Source organism: Typopeltis vanoorti, chromosome 19 (assembly GCF_054136105.1).
Source record: "Typopeltis vanoorti isolate ZY-2024b chromosome 19, IOZ_Tvanoo_1.0, whole genome shotgun sequence".
Taxonomy (NCBI): Eukaryota; Metazoa; Arthropoda; class Arachnida; order Uropygi; family Thelyphonidae; genus Typopeltis; species Typopeltis vanoorti.
Window position 1 is genome coordinate 73,307,822 of NC_143567.1, and position 15,169 is coordinate 73,322,990.

Sequence of the window (15,169 nt, forward strand, 5' to 3'; positions counted from 1 at the left end):
CATCTATTTCTGCCTGCCTTTCCACATTTCAAGCCTTTGATGGCTTTTTCTACTTCAAATATGTATGTGTGTTCCTGACTGTATGTCTGTTGAGTGTTTTTTACCACTGTGCTATCACTGCTTCTTTCATTTAGCAATTTTTCAAAGTAATTACTCCATACTTCAAGGATATCCCTTTTTCATGTCATCTTTGTCATCTCTAATTCCTTTTACAACACTCTTTTCTCCATTTCTGAGCTTCTTCAACAACCTCCAGAATATCTTGCCACTTTCTTGATATTTATTTTCTATGTTCTTACCAAAGTCTTCTTATGACTTTTGTTTAGCTAATTTTACAGTGTTTAGATTTCTTACATTTGTCTCTGTATTCTCTAAGAGCACAAGCTGACTTATTTGCCAGGAACTTTTGATATGCTTTCTTCTTTTCCTTCACCACCTCTTTAACTTCTTGTGTCCACCATGGAGTTCTGATTTTTCTATCCTTGCAGACAACCTCACCACATGCCTCTCTGGCTGAATCAATCAGAGTTTTCTTCAAGGCTTGGCACTGAATATCCAAAGTTTGGTTCCTGTTCTCACACACCTTCATTTTTTCTTCAATAATCTTTTTGTATTTTAGTCTACAGTTCACATCTGATATCTGCTCAACTTTTATTCCCTTTAAAACTTTCTTACGTGTTCTTCTTTTCAATATGAAATTCAGTTTTATCCTGCTAAACTAAACAGCGATCACTCCCAATTTCAAATCCTCTGTACACTCCGGTGTCCTGCACCAGGGAGAAAACATCACTATCAACAATAACATAGTCAATGAGACTTTTCTTATTCCTTGCCTCTTCTCTCCATGTGAATTTTTTGCACATTTTTATGTTGGAACATGGTGTTAGTAATAACCAATCCATGTCCTGAGCAGAAATCCAACAGGTTTTTGTCATTATTATTAGCTTTGCTTTTTTCTCCAAATTTTCCCAAAATATTTTTGTATGTCTCACAATCATTTCCTACTCTGCTATTTAGATCCCCTACAAGGACTAACTTTTCCTTTTTCATTGTGTCAGTTGCTTTCTCTAAAGCCTCAAAAAATTCCTCCACTTCTACCTTAGTAGAATCTTCTGTGGGACCATAGGCACAAATAAGTCTCATTGTCCAGTTCCCCATTCTGATATTTGCCCACATCACTCTACTTGAGACTGCTTGCCATTCAAGGAGATTAGCCTTGTATTTAGTGTTGAATACTATGGCTACCTCTTCTTTTCCTTGATTGTCATTGCCTGGATATAACATTTTGTATTTATTGCTCAGAAAGATCTCACCAGTTTTTGTCTTTATTGTTTGAGTCACCCCTATTATGTCGATCTGGTACTTATTTAATTCCTCGGCTAGCTCCATTTCTTTGCCATTCAGGCTTCTTATGTTGATAGTACCGATCTTTAACTCTGGTGATGTTGAGTTGGGATGTGTTTTCAGATTTGTTCCAGTAGCTGACTTTTCGCTGTTCGCCCTAGTTCCTGGCGAAAACAATGGGAGCCTTGTTTAACCAGGCGACGCCCCAGCCAGCATGAAATTCTGTTATGTTGTACCATCATTTTGTATTTTGGTTTAACCCAATAATAATACAATTGGGTTGGCTAAATCCCAAGCTTCCAGCCCATTCTCATTCGTTCAGTATCCAGTTTGATACCCAACAGGGTGCACCATGAGAAGGTGAGGATTGGACATTAGGTCAGATGCCTTAGTCGGTTGTCCACATTCCTTTAAAGACTATGTGGAAGTCTCCTCTCAGTTATACAGCTTTGACCCTTAAGCACCAAGTTACAAAATAAGTTATAAATTATAATAAGTTACAAAATAATTATATTACATAATTGAAAATATATTGAGAAATTTTAAACATATTGATAAGAAAGAAGCATACCAGAAGAGGAATAAATAGTTAATATTTAAAACTGCGAATGTAACTCTAGCAGAAGATTACCATAGCAAACTCATTTTACATGATAATTTGCTGAAAAGGTCCTGACCAAACCCCTCTAGGCACAGCCCTATTCTAAAAGAAATTCATTGGAACAAGATATCCACAAAAAAAAAAAAAAAAACTATTCCTGTTTTCTTGTAAATTTTCTACAGTGAGTCAACTGTATGACATGAAATGCACTTTAATCCTTCATATTCAAACTACTTCTTCAGTGTGTATGTTTGTGTACTTATAGCAAAGTATTTTAAGAAATTAAAATACATATACAAATTTCAAAAATCATAATAATGTTACTAATCTCCTCCTCCTGCTGTGGTGGAACTTTTTATAAAAGAATTTGATTCCAGTATGTTAAATGATTCACCACAATGATCTGCACTTTGGATCTATTATATGGATGATATTTTGAGACATTGGAACTTGGTAGGCCAACCATTTTAGATTTTGTAGGCTACCTGAATCAGTTTACAATGGAACATGAATCGGATGGTATTCATTTTTCTGGGCGTCTTAAACATAGAATGCATTATGCATGTTCTTACTTTTCCATGAGAGCATGTAAATACATGTTATGTTTAAGATGCCCAGAAAGAGAAATATATCTTCCAGTTCATGTAAATTAATCCATCCATTGTAAATTAGTTCAGACAGCCAAAAAAATCTAGAAAGGCTGGCCTACCATGTTCCCAGTTTATCAAAATATCATGCACATAATGTTTTCGCTATTCTTTAAGGTAACTAGCACAGCTATATCTGAATGCCAGTTTAAATCACTTCTTTAGTTAAAAATGGACCATCAGTTACTGTAAAATAAAGAGCTATGCTGATAGACAAGTATCTTTTAGAACAAGAACTCAAGTTTATTAAAGATTTGTTCTCTAGGAATGGCTATAACAAAAGATATACAGGAAAAAATTTATATAGCACTTCATAATTTTCTTGCAGTAAACACTGAGATTTAGGGAAACACTTACTTTGCAATTTGTAGAAGTGGAATCAGGAAAGATTTTAATGATCTTCAAAAAAGTTTTTCTATTAAAGTTACATTTAATTTGTTAACCAAATAAGAGGAGGACTTCAATCCTCAAAGCTTCTGTATTTTTTGTACAAGCATCAAGATGTATAAGGACTAACTTGGGCCAAACAGTATCTGACATTAGAAAAATCGAACATACGAGGTGGTATGAAAAAGTTTCGAGACTAGCTCTGTTTACAAGAAATTACTTTATTTATCTATGTTTACACGCTATCACTATTCAAAATAGTCACCTTGCATATCAGTACAGCGCTCCCAGCATTCTTGCCACTTCTGAAATGTGTCCTGGAAGTCTTCTTTTCGAAGCATGTCAAGCACCTTCTGCGATTCGTGCTGATCTCTGCAATGGTGTCAAAACGGTGACCTTTGAGCTGGATCTTCATCTTCGGGAAGAGGGCGAAGTCTGAAGGAGCCAAATCTGGCAATTTGGTGGGTGCGGAAGTGAGATCATGTTGTTTCAGGTGAGAAACTCGTATGTGAAGAGAGCTTGGTGATACGGTGCACTGTCGTCGTGGAGCATCTGGTTTTTCGTGTGCCACAGATCTGGTCGCTTTCGCCAAATGTTCTCCCTCAGATGCCTTAAACCTGGCAGTAGAACTCACTATTGACGGTCTCGTCCCTGAGGACGAATTCTCGATGCACAATTCTGCGAATGTTGAAAAAGACGATGAGCATGCACTTGGTCGAGCTGTGGACCTGCCTCGCCTTTTTCGGTTGTGGAGATGATGGGCTCTTCCACTGTGAAGACTTGCTTCGTCTCAGGGTTGTACCAGTACACCCAAGTTTCGTCACCGGTAATGATCCTCAACACGAAGGATGGGTCATCCACAGCACGCTGATGGAGTTCTTGGCAGACTTCGATGCGGTGTTCCTTCTGCTCCTGGGTCAGCAGCCTGGGAACAAACTTGGCAGCTACATGGTGCATGTTCAAATCACACGTGAGAATATTGCCTGGTCTGTTCCGTATGACACACAGACAAATGGCAGCAATGTTGTGGAGTGTTCTCCGACGATCCTCATGCACAAGTTGCCGAATGGTTTCGACATTTTGGGGATTTGAGCTCGTAGGTCTTCCTGATCTCTCATCGTCTTCCAGTGATGTTCTTCCATTCTTGAAGCACGCGTGTCACTCAAAACACCTCGAACGACTCATTGCAGCATCACCGTAAACTTGCCGAATCATGTCAGACGTCTCTGTGGCAGATTTGCCCAGTTTCATGCAGAATTTCACGTTTGCTCTTTGTTCCATGATGAAATCACAGATGTGGTAATGCAGGTGGTCAGAATAGCATCAGTTGCGCAGCTCCCGGTGTACACAGGATGATGTCTTTTGTGCACTGACTTATAAAGGTAGGTGCTCCCTGTGACTGTGCGTGCAACCTTGTGCTACCATCTGTTGGCGTGTTACAAACCTAGTCTCGAAACTTTTTGATACCACCTCGTATAACAGATGTTGCACATAAAAGGAAAGATAAAACAGAACTGTCCTCACGTAGAGATTGGGGTTTGATAGTTATGTCTTACTGCTTCATAAAAATAAACATCTTTTCAAGAAAGCTACTTTTATTGAAAAAGTATTAGGATGCTTAATTTCTCAATGAATCAAAATGTAATTAGGTATAATATGAAGAAATAATAGATAACTTAATTGAAATAATTTATTTTACATAAAATTCCTAGCCACATACCAAGAACATCCTCACATAATTTAAAATGGAATAAATGCAAAAAAAAAAGCTGAAGATTAAACAGTGCAAAGGTAAAAATGTGGATAATATGGACTAGCACGGTCTTATCTGTGCTCAAGTCTTAATGATAAAAAAAAAAAATACTGTTCACTTTCTGATGGTTCAGCCTCTAGTCAGTTGTATAGTCTTAAGCAGTCATAGATGAAATATGTTGGGTGGACCCCCCACCACCAAAAAAAAAATCCTGTGAAGGCAGCACTCTCCAGGGACACTCTCCTGATTCATAAATTAGATATTCGACTTTGACTTTTGGTTGATTTGATTTTCCTTGCTACAAGATTGTCAAGCATCTTTCAAGTTTATTATACTCCTTTATAGGCAAGTCCACAAAATTTCATAACACTGTAGATTTTAAAAATAAAATTGTACAACTTCATCTCAACTTGATGAACTTATTAGTCTTGATATTGTTTTCCTTTTTAACCTTTAGATGAAACTTGAATAACTCTGATTTGTATAGTTGAATCTCACTATAGTAAACATTACTATTACAAACTCACTCAGTATAACAAACTGTCAAAAAAGTATTGACCAAAGTCTAATAGGCAGTGCCATTCCAAAGAACACTCACTATACTAAACTGTCCTGTAACAAACTATTTCAGTAGTTCCTACACGTTTGATGTTGTGAGAGTTGACTTATATGTCAAGCAAAATTGGAAGTTAGTTGTTCCAAGAAAACAAATGTCATCTTGTTCGAAGATTAAGATAGTAAGACTGGAAGAAAAAAAAATTCCCTTTTTGGAAAAAATAATTTTTTTACTAGCATTAAAATTAGTTATCGAACCCTCCCCATCGAAGAATTGTTTGGATCAAAATTTAAGCTGTAGAACCCCATATTCTGGAAGATTTTGGTGATATGTATAGTGCAGGGTATTAAATGAGGAGGAAGAGGAGTGTGACATAATGTTGTCAGTAAAACCATGATTCTATTTTTGGTCATCTGGAGTTCATTGTTTTATAGAAGGAAGAGTCAGTGAAAGTGCAGAGCCTTGTGAAATCCGAGCACTAGTCACAAAGTTTAGGATTGATCAGTGCACCATCACGTTGGCTTACATCCAGAAACCTAGTCTCAGAGGTTAGAAGACAGACCATGTGAAGAGAGCTTTTTTAATAGGACTTTGTGCAAGTCCACTCATGTGTCCTATAGATATCAAGCTGAATCACTCAATTTTTGAAACCTTTTCATGGCATTTGTTCAAAACTGGAGTGGCATAATCCAGATTCTTTGTTCATTGTTAGCATGGAAATCCATATTAGAAATTATCTATTAGTTGAGATTTCAAAGTAGCAGTGTTGAGTGTTAATGGTTTTCTCTTCTTTTAACAAGAGTTGAAGTGAGAGAAATTGGATAGTAATTTTATGGTAAAATTTCTTGTTCTGCTTAGGAATGGTGAATATTGGTTTAATATTCAGTTGTAGGATAGATACCAGTGGAATAGGAAAGAATTTAGCAAAAGTCACCATAGAACAGGAGTTATCAGTTGAGCACATACTTTCAGAACAATCAGCAATGTCATCTGGAACAGACTTCTTTTGCTATCAGTTTGGACAAGATTCTTCTGATCTCTTTCTGGGGGAAAAAAAATGGAGGAAACTTTGGATGTTTTGTGCTTTGAATGGTAAGAGGACATTACCCAACTTGTCTCTGATGGAGGTTGGGGAAAAGTAAGAGACTAGGAGAATTGGTTTCTTTCTGTGGATAATGGTGTAGTAGAATGAAGTGATTGCAAAAGGGATGAGTACAAAGTAGCTGGTAACTTTTATAAATCATTTGGTCATGATGCAAATATCATTCTTTTTTTTTTTTTTTTTTTGTACTTTCAAAATTAGTTTGGGATGTGTTCATAAGTTACTTATAGTAGCTGTTTCAGGTTTTGGTATAAATAGAAAAGGAAGATAGAGATTTCATTGACATTTTTTGCTCATTTCCTCTTGTCCAGCATTGGCATATTTCTTGGAGAACCAAGGTTTAGATAAGGGACAAGACTTAAAAGTGAAATAGGGAATAAATGTTTCATGCCAGCAAAAATTTACTTCATTAATGCATTTTGTACAAATGCTTGGATCAGAAGATTAAAAACAGTAATTCAACCAAAGAAATAAGGCATAGAAGTTATGAAAATCATCCTACTTTGTGTTCTGTGGTGCCAGACATGTGGATGAAAGTGGCTGTGTGAATATTACCCCACAGATGAACAAATCATTAGTAAATTGCTCTGAATTGTCTATACGACAAACCAACATCCATAGTATACTTTGTCTTGCTAACAAGGAAGAGAGCTGAAGTGTTTGAAGGACAATTAAGGGTATCTAGTAGAAATGAAACAATCCGTGTTAGATCTTGTATCAAATGTCCCAGTATCTCTACCTACTGGATCATTGCCATTGAATAAGGAAAGCTAGTTTGAAAAAGTTTGGAATTAAGATTACCTGTATTTGTGAAGAGAGGTTTGCCTTTATTTGCATATAATTTGTTTTCTTAACTTTTTATGGTTGCTTTTTAAGTTGAATTAAAATTGTCAAAGACATGGAATATGCAATAATGAATTCTTTGCTATGTCAGCCATACATGTGAAGAACGAGTGCGAATCCTGGCCTTCATATTTAAAAACCACTATACGACTGGTTTTTAATAGTTGACTTAAGAGCAAGATAATTTAGTAACTTACCTGGAACCCTTCTAAAAAAATTGCCACATAATCTGTCGGATAATCTAGGATATATATATATTTAAAAAAAAAAAAAAAAACTTTCTAAGAGCTATTTGGAAGATAAGGATCTCCTACCAAGGGAGTAAAGTTTATCCCTTCTAAATTTTTTTTCTCTTGCCAGTACTATTTTCATCACCATAGTTGCTTGGCCATAATGCCTATTGAACCAAATCCTAACAGAGTGGAGCTATGTTTTAATGTCACAGCTCTCCGTGCTCTCAGATTCTTCCATATTATCCATCTACATTCTTCCAGATAAGTATGCCAATCTAATAGCAACTCGCTGTATATCAGAAGCTGTTACAGTTATATAATACTTTAGACTATGCCAGGTTTGATTTAAAAAAAACAAAAAAGCCTATCACCCAGGTTCTTTTTACTCTGGATTTAGGTAACTTTCTTTCATGAAGTATTAAGTATTTCTTTCTTTCTTTTCTATTGATACAATTTTTTGCTCTTATTTCAGCTTTTTGGTCCTAATGTCCAGCCTCGTCACTGTGTTATTGCTCATACTGAAGGAATAGTCACTGTAACCCCAAGTAGCAGAGATGCTGAAACTTATGTAAATAATGTTCGGATATATGAAACAACAATATTGCAACATGCAATGATTGTTCGATTTGGCAAACTGCATATCTTCAGATTTGTTGATCCTGTTCAAGATCAGGTAGGTTATTTTATTTAAGAGTATTCCTTTCTGAAAATATATGGCAAGTGCTATTTATCATCTTTTAACTGCGATAAGAAAGAAATTTCTGTACAGAATATGAAGTTAATGATAAGTATATGTAAAGGAGTGTATATATAAATAAAAATCTGAAAGGAACACTGAAAGATTGGTAAATTGATATTCAAAATCTTGTTTTTAATAAAAATTCAATTTTAGTTGCAATCTTATCATTGCAACTTATCATTAGGAATTTTAGTAATGATTATGTTAGAGAAGTTAAGTTTTAATAGAGTAGGTTAATAAGTCCAATTTGATTTAACTGGAAGAAAATTTCTTTTTTGTTAATCAAAATAAAGTTCAACAGAAGTGCGTACTTGTGTAAATTGAATGAAAAGTGCAGATATTTGGTTATGCTATTTGAGCCTAACTGTTGTCAGGGTTTCATTCTGTTTTGCATTTCAAAGATCCATTTCTCTTATTTGCTGTCCGGTTCAGAAAGCAAAGAAGCTTTTTATTTTGACATTGATAATAGAAAAATGCCTTATGAGTACATCATGTCCATCACATTCTGTTCCATTACTTTTAAAACTTCTTCATTGATATGCAGATGGTGCAAGGGTGACCGATGCAGAAGAGGTTGTTCAACTAATAAGTGCCCATTTTGCTAAAAGCTCTCAATCTGGTGTATGCAACATTGAGCTCACTGCTACCTCTTCATTGGATGAAAAAACTCGGGTGTATTAGAGCTGTTGCACAAACTGAATAAGAATTCTGCAATAGGAACTGATAGGATATCAGCACGAATGATAAAAGAGTGTTCAGCTGAACTGGCTATTCTTTCGAACAGTGTATATAATTTGAGTCTCAGAACAGGGAAGATTCCACAGGAGCGGAAAGAATGTATGGTAATCCCATTGCACAAGGATGATGCAAAGACTGATGTATCCAAATATTGATCAATCAGTACCTCAGGAGTGGTGGTGAAGATTTTGGAAAAGTTGGTTAGGACTCGCATTTAGAAATATGTTGACAGAGAATCTCTACTTTGCAATGAACAGCATGGGTTTACTAAGGGAAGGTCATGTTTTAGCAACTTGCTCACATTTTATAATAATGTTACCACTGAGTTAGACAAGAGTAATGGATACACCGTGATACTTTTGGATTTTGCTAAAGCTTTTTACAGAATACAGCATGGAATACTGTTGCGTAAATTGGAGAATATGGGATTGGATTATAAATTATTGTCATGGATAAGAGAATGGCTGACTGAGAGATATCAAAAAGTTGTATATGGTATTGTGAATCTTGTGAAAACAACATTGTCTTAAATTTAGTTGAAAAGCCTTGCATTGTAATATTATCAAGCTCACATGAGGCATATTATTATTTTTACAACCTCCATGGAGTCAACAGACTCATTGTGGGAGGCCCACTCAACCAGCAACATGTCTATTATAATGACTTTGAAGTTATTTACACTATCTGCATTCACAATGCACTCTGGCAGTGTATTCTACTCACCAACAACTCTCCATGCAAAAAATGTACTCTTCCCACTCTTCTTCACCACATCTTTATTTATACAACTTCTTCCAGGGACAGCCTCTTGTTCTTCCCATCTTAACATCCGATCTTTTTATAATTCCTTCTGTATTAATCTGATAAACTCCCTTAACTAACTTGTAGGTGTCTATCTTATCTCCTCTTTTCCTCCTGTCCACCAACCTCTGTAATCCACATTCCTCCAAATGCTCTTCATAATCAACACTCTAGAGTTCTGATATCACTTTGATCATTCATCTTTAGATTCTCTCTAGTGTTTCCACATCACAATGAAAAGCAGGTGAGCAAATCTGAGCACAATATTCCATATGTGGTCTGACCAGTGCCTTATATAGAGGCTCCACCACCACCTCCTGTACTTTTTATCATAGCAGCAATACAATGTGCAGTCTTTGCAATGTGCCCTCGGAACTTCACTCCACTGTCTACCATTACTCCAAGATCCTGAATGTCATCCACTTCCTGAGGTACCTCTCCACCAGTACAATATGTAACCTTATATATCTGTATCCAAAAGTTATTAATTTTAGTTGCTAATTGTGCCTAATTTTATTGGCATCACTTAAGAGGTGGCTTTTCAGAAAATATGACTTGTTTAGAGTATTTGAAAAAGTTTCTTACCAGTGGTGTTATAAATCTTGTTTCTTGTGTAAATGATAAAGTGAAGACCTTATTGCTAAATACTAAGTAATGAATTGTAATTTTGCACGCACGGAAGGGATTAAGTTGGTGAAGAAGAAGAGGATACTGACAAGCCCAGGGCCATACTGTCTTTTTTGTAGTTAAAAAGTTAGTGCCGCACTATGTAGTTAGAATGTGACTTATGGGTAAGGAAGGGCTATGAAGTCAGGCAGAAATTGTTTTTGTTAAAGAATGGTGTCACTGATTTGAATATTTGTGAATAAGATAAAGTTGTCAAAATATCATCATCGTCAAATTCCTGTCATGTACCCTCAAGGGGTGTACAGGATATGATAGTACTACATGAAAAAAAAAATTACGTCATTACTAACTTCCTATCCACAATTTTCCTCCAAATCAGTCTGTTACTTGTCACGACTCCAACATTATCAGATCTTATATTTCTATCATCTAAGGCACTTTGTACCGTATCAATCCACCTATATCTTGGTCTTCCTCTGGGTCATTTTGCTGCCAACCTGGCAGAGAACACTTGTTTTGCTAATCTTTCTTCGCCCATTCTGTTCAAGTGACCATACCACCTGAGATTAGCTCTGCTAACGCATTCCTGGATGCTGACAATGTCAAGTTCTTTCTTAATATCCTCGTTTTAATATGATATTGCCATTGATGCCATCTGTTCAAGCCTATAATCTTTCTCATGACTCATATCTGCAGTCTCTAGTCTTTGGTCAAGTGTTTTACTTCTGACCCAGCTCTCAGATCCATAAGTTAAAACAGGTTTGAACACTGTTCCGACTAATTTCTCTCTTATTCCATATGAATTTATTCAATTGACTTCCCACCATACCAGCTTTGCTGATTCTATTGTCTATTTCTATATTTAATTTACCATCTTCACTAAAAATTGTGCCTAAGTAGCTGAAATGTTTAACTTGTTCCACAACTTCTCCATTTACAACACAGTTGACATTATCAACAATTCTGCCTATTTTCATTGTCTTTGTATTTTTATTGCTGACCTTAATACCATATCTATTACAACAGTTATTCAATTTAGTCAGGGAATCTTGCAGACTTGTAGTGGATTTATTTAGAAGTATAACATCGTCCGCATAAAGCAAAGAGCTGACATTAACATCTCCAATTTTGATATCATGTTTAATACCACTTTCTTTCATAATGTGATCCATATAGATAATGAATAACAGAGGGAATAATGTACATCCTTGTCTCACACCAGATTTAACATTAAACCATCTTCCTGTACTTCCTTCAATTCTAACTGCTGACTTACAACTCAAAGACTAAGTATTGCTTGATATAAGGCCCCATTGATACCATATAACTGTAGCATATTGAATAGCTTCTCTCTTGGCACCTTGTCATATGCCTTTTCCAAATCGATGAAACTTAAATACAGATCTTTGTTATATTCCCATGATTTCTCAACTATTTGTCGTAAAGTGAAGATCTGATCCTGACAGCCTCTATTTGGCCTGAATCCAGCTTGTTCTTCACTCAGCTTTTCTATCACAATTCTTCTCAACCGTTTCTCAAGTATACTTGCATAGATCTTGCCAGGAACACTCAGTGGGGAAATACCTCTGTAATTCTCACATTCAGTTTTATTTCCCTTTTTATATATGGGTACTATGAGAGCGCTACTCTAATCATCAGGAATTTGTCCCTCTGTCCAGGCTTTCTGAACTATGCAGTGCGGCCACTGTAAGACTTTTATATCACCATACTTCAGCATTTCTGGTCGAATATCATCTACTCCTTACAGATAAGCTTAGGTGTTGATGGTTATTCATGACTTATTTTTCACGGTATTAACAACACCACAAACACTTTTATCAACAAAGATGTTTTATTAACGCTAGTAATAAAATAAGTCATGAATCATCTACTCCTGCTGCCTTTCCACATTTCAAGCCTCTGATGGCTTTTGCTACTTCAAGTATGGATATGTATTCCTGAACTGCATGCCTGGTCAGTGTTTTTTACCACTGTGCTGTCACCACTGCTTGTTTCATTTAGCAGTTTTTCAAAGTAATTACTCCATACTTCAAGGATATCTTTTTCTCCCGTTTTCATGTCACCTGTATCATCTCTAACTCCTTTTACAGCACTCTTTCCTCCATTTCTAAGCTTCTTCAACAACCTCCAGAATATTTTGCCACCTTCTTGATATTTATTTTCTATATTCTTTCCAAAGACTTTTGTTTAGCTTGTTTTTCACAGTGTTTAGCATTCTTGCATTTGTCTCTGTATTCTCTAAGAGCACAAGCTGACTTATTTGCCAGCAACTTTTGATATGCTTTCTTCTTTTTCTTTACTACCTCTTTAACTTCCTGTGTCCACCATGGAGTTCTGATTTTTCTATCCTTGCAGACAACCTTACCACATGCCTCTCTAGTTGAATCAGTCAGGACTTTCTTCAAGGATTGCCACTGAATCTCCAAGTTTGATTCCTGTTCTCAAACTCTTTCATTTTTTCTTCAATAATCTTTGTGTATTTTAGTCTACAGTTCACATCTGAGAGCTGCTCAACTTTTATTCGCTTAAAACTTTCTTACATGTTATTCTTTTCAATATGAAATTCAATTTTATTCTGCTCAGGACTAAATAGTGATCACTTCCAATTTCAAATCTTTTGTACACTCTGGTGTCCTGCACCAGGGAAAAAAATCACTATCAACAATAAAATAGTCAATGAGACTTTTCTTATACCTTGCCTCTTCTCTTCATGTGAATTTGTGCACATTTTTATGTTGGAACATGGTGTTAGTAATAACCAGTCCATGTCCTGAGCAGAAATCCAACAAATATTTGCCATTATTATTAGCTTTGCTCTTTTCTCCAAATTTTCCCCAAATATTTTTGTATGTCTCACAATCATTTCCTACTCTGCTATTTAGATCCCCAACAAGGACCAACTTTTCCTTTTTCATTGTGTCAGTTGCTTTTTGTAAAGCCTCAAAAAATTCCTCCACTTCTACCTTAGTAGAACCTTCTGTGGGACCATAGGCACAAATAAGTCTCATTGTCCAGTTTCCCATTCTCATATTTGCTCACATCACTCTACTTGAGATTGACTGCCATTCAAGAAGATTAGCCTCGTATTTTGGATTGAATACTATGGCTACTCTTTCTTTTCCTTGATTGTCATTGCCTGAATATAACATTTTGCATTTATTGCTCAGAAAGATCTCACCAGTTTTTGTCTTTTTTGTTTCAGTCACCCCTAGCTCCATTTCTTTGCCATTTATGCTTCTTATGTTGATAGTACTGATCTTTAACTCTGGTGATGTTGAGTTGGGGTGTGTTTTCAGATTTGTTCCAGTAGCTGACTTTTTGCTGTTCGCCCTGGTTCCCTGGCGAAAATGATGGGAGCCTTGTTTAACCAGGTGACGCCCCAGCCAGCATGAAATTTTGTCATGTTGTACCATCATTTTTTATTTTGGTTTAACCAATAAGAATACAATTTGTTCAGCTAAATCCCAAATTGCCAGCCCATCCTCGTTCGTTCAGTATCCAAGTAGATACCCAACAGGGTGCACCACGAGAAGGTGAGGATTGGACATTAGGTCAGAAACCCTGGTCGGTTCTCTGCATTCCTTTAAAGGCTATGTGGAGGTCTCCTCTCAGTTATACGGCTTTGACCCTTAAGCACCCCCTTGTTGTCAAAATATTTGTGGATATATTCATTATATGGTTTCATGGCCACAAAACATAGAATGCATTTCTCAGTCACCCAAACAAACCACACGTGCTTCTTATAAAGCATATCACTTTATAAGATGCACACTCTAGTATCAGTAATTTTCACTAATGCTTATATGCAGCTGATTTTCTACCAAATTTGTACTGCTGTTTTGAATACCTCTTAAGTTGATCATCTTGTATAAGCCTTCAGATTATACAACAGATAAATATTGAATGAATTGTATTCTAATGGTGTGTGTGTGTTTCGTTCAAACAGAGGTAATATAAAATTTTCATGTGATAACTATGTGAATGCTTATGCTTCAGATATATAACCCCCCTCCATGTGAGGCAACTGTTCGTGGTGGAGGGCACATCCCATTGATCGCACTAGCCCTTTTCATTTTTCCTCTGTTTTTTTTTTTTTTTTGCTTCTCAATTATGACTATGAATTCAATGCTTCCAGTTGGCTCATGAGATTCAAGCATTTTGCGCTGCATATTGTGAAAATGTATGGTGAATCTGTCTCAGTTTTTTAATCATCTGTGCAACAGGTGAAAAGCCAATAGAGAAAATGTCACCCTTCATTCAAAAGGGTCTAGAAGGACTGGTAAGTTCTCCTGAGTCATTTTACTGTCTTCCACATCTTTTATGGCAAATATAGAAGCCTTGCTGCTATGTTTGCCATGCAATGCAACCTGTGGACATTCGGAAAGGAGGAACTTGGTGGTCTCGCACTATTCTGGCCTCTGCTTTGGCAAGACGGGCAATTATGGATAGCCTAGACATAATCAGTAGGCTTGCCTGCAAGAGTCAAAAATGCTTCAATAAGTCTCCTTTCCTATGATCTGGGAAAGGAGCACAGGGACCAAGGCTTGCTGTGGTGCATGTATAGTGTCTCGGGTAATCGTGGTGCTCCGCTCTCAAGCCCAGTCATTGTCATTGCTTGCCAGTGAGTGGGTGTCCATGTGTGGTTCTGTGGTGGGTGGGGGGGAGCTCTGGCACCGAACAAAAAAAAAACCTCTTGATCATGAATCCTTCATCCTCAATTGTTTCGGGCACCCTAACAACGACCCAACCAAGTAATGGCACCATTGATACACCTTTC

General features: G+C 36.5%; 1 protein-coding gene across 3 annotated transcripts in view; it reads left to right on the forward strand.

Moving 5' to 3' along the window:
* LOC150096246 (afadin-like) overlaps positions 1-15,169 on the forward strand; it is a 512,466-nt gene that overhangs the window by 120,932 nt on the left and 376,365 nt on the right. For all 3 annotated transcript variants that reach the window (XM_090409377.1, XM_090409378.1, XM_090409379.1), the window contains exon 9: positions 7,939-8,139. In XM_090409377.1, the coding sequence (XP_090265503.1) occupies positions 7,939-8,139 (201 nt within the window). The remainder of the gene's footprint in view (positions 1-7,938; positions 8,140-15,169) is intronic.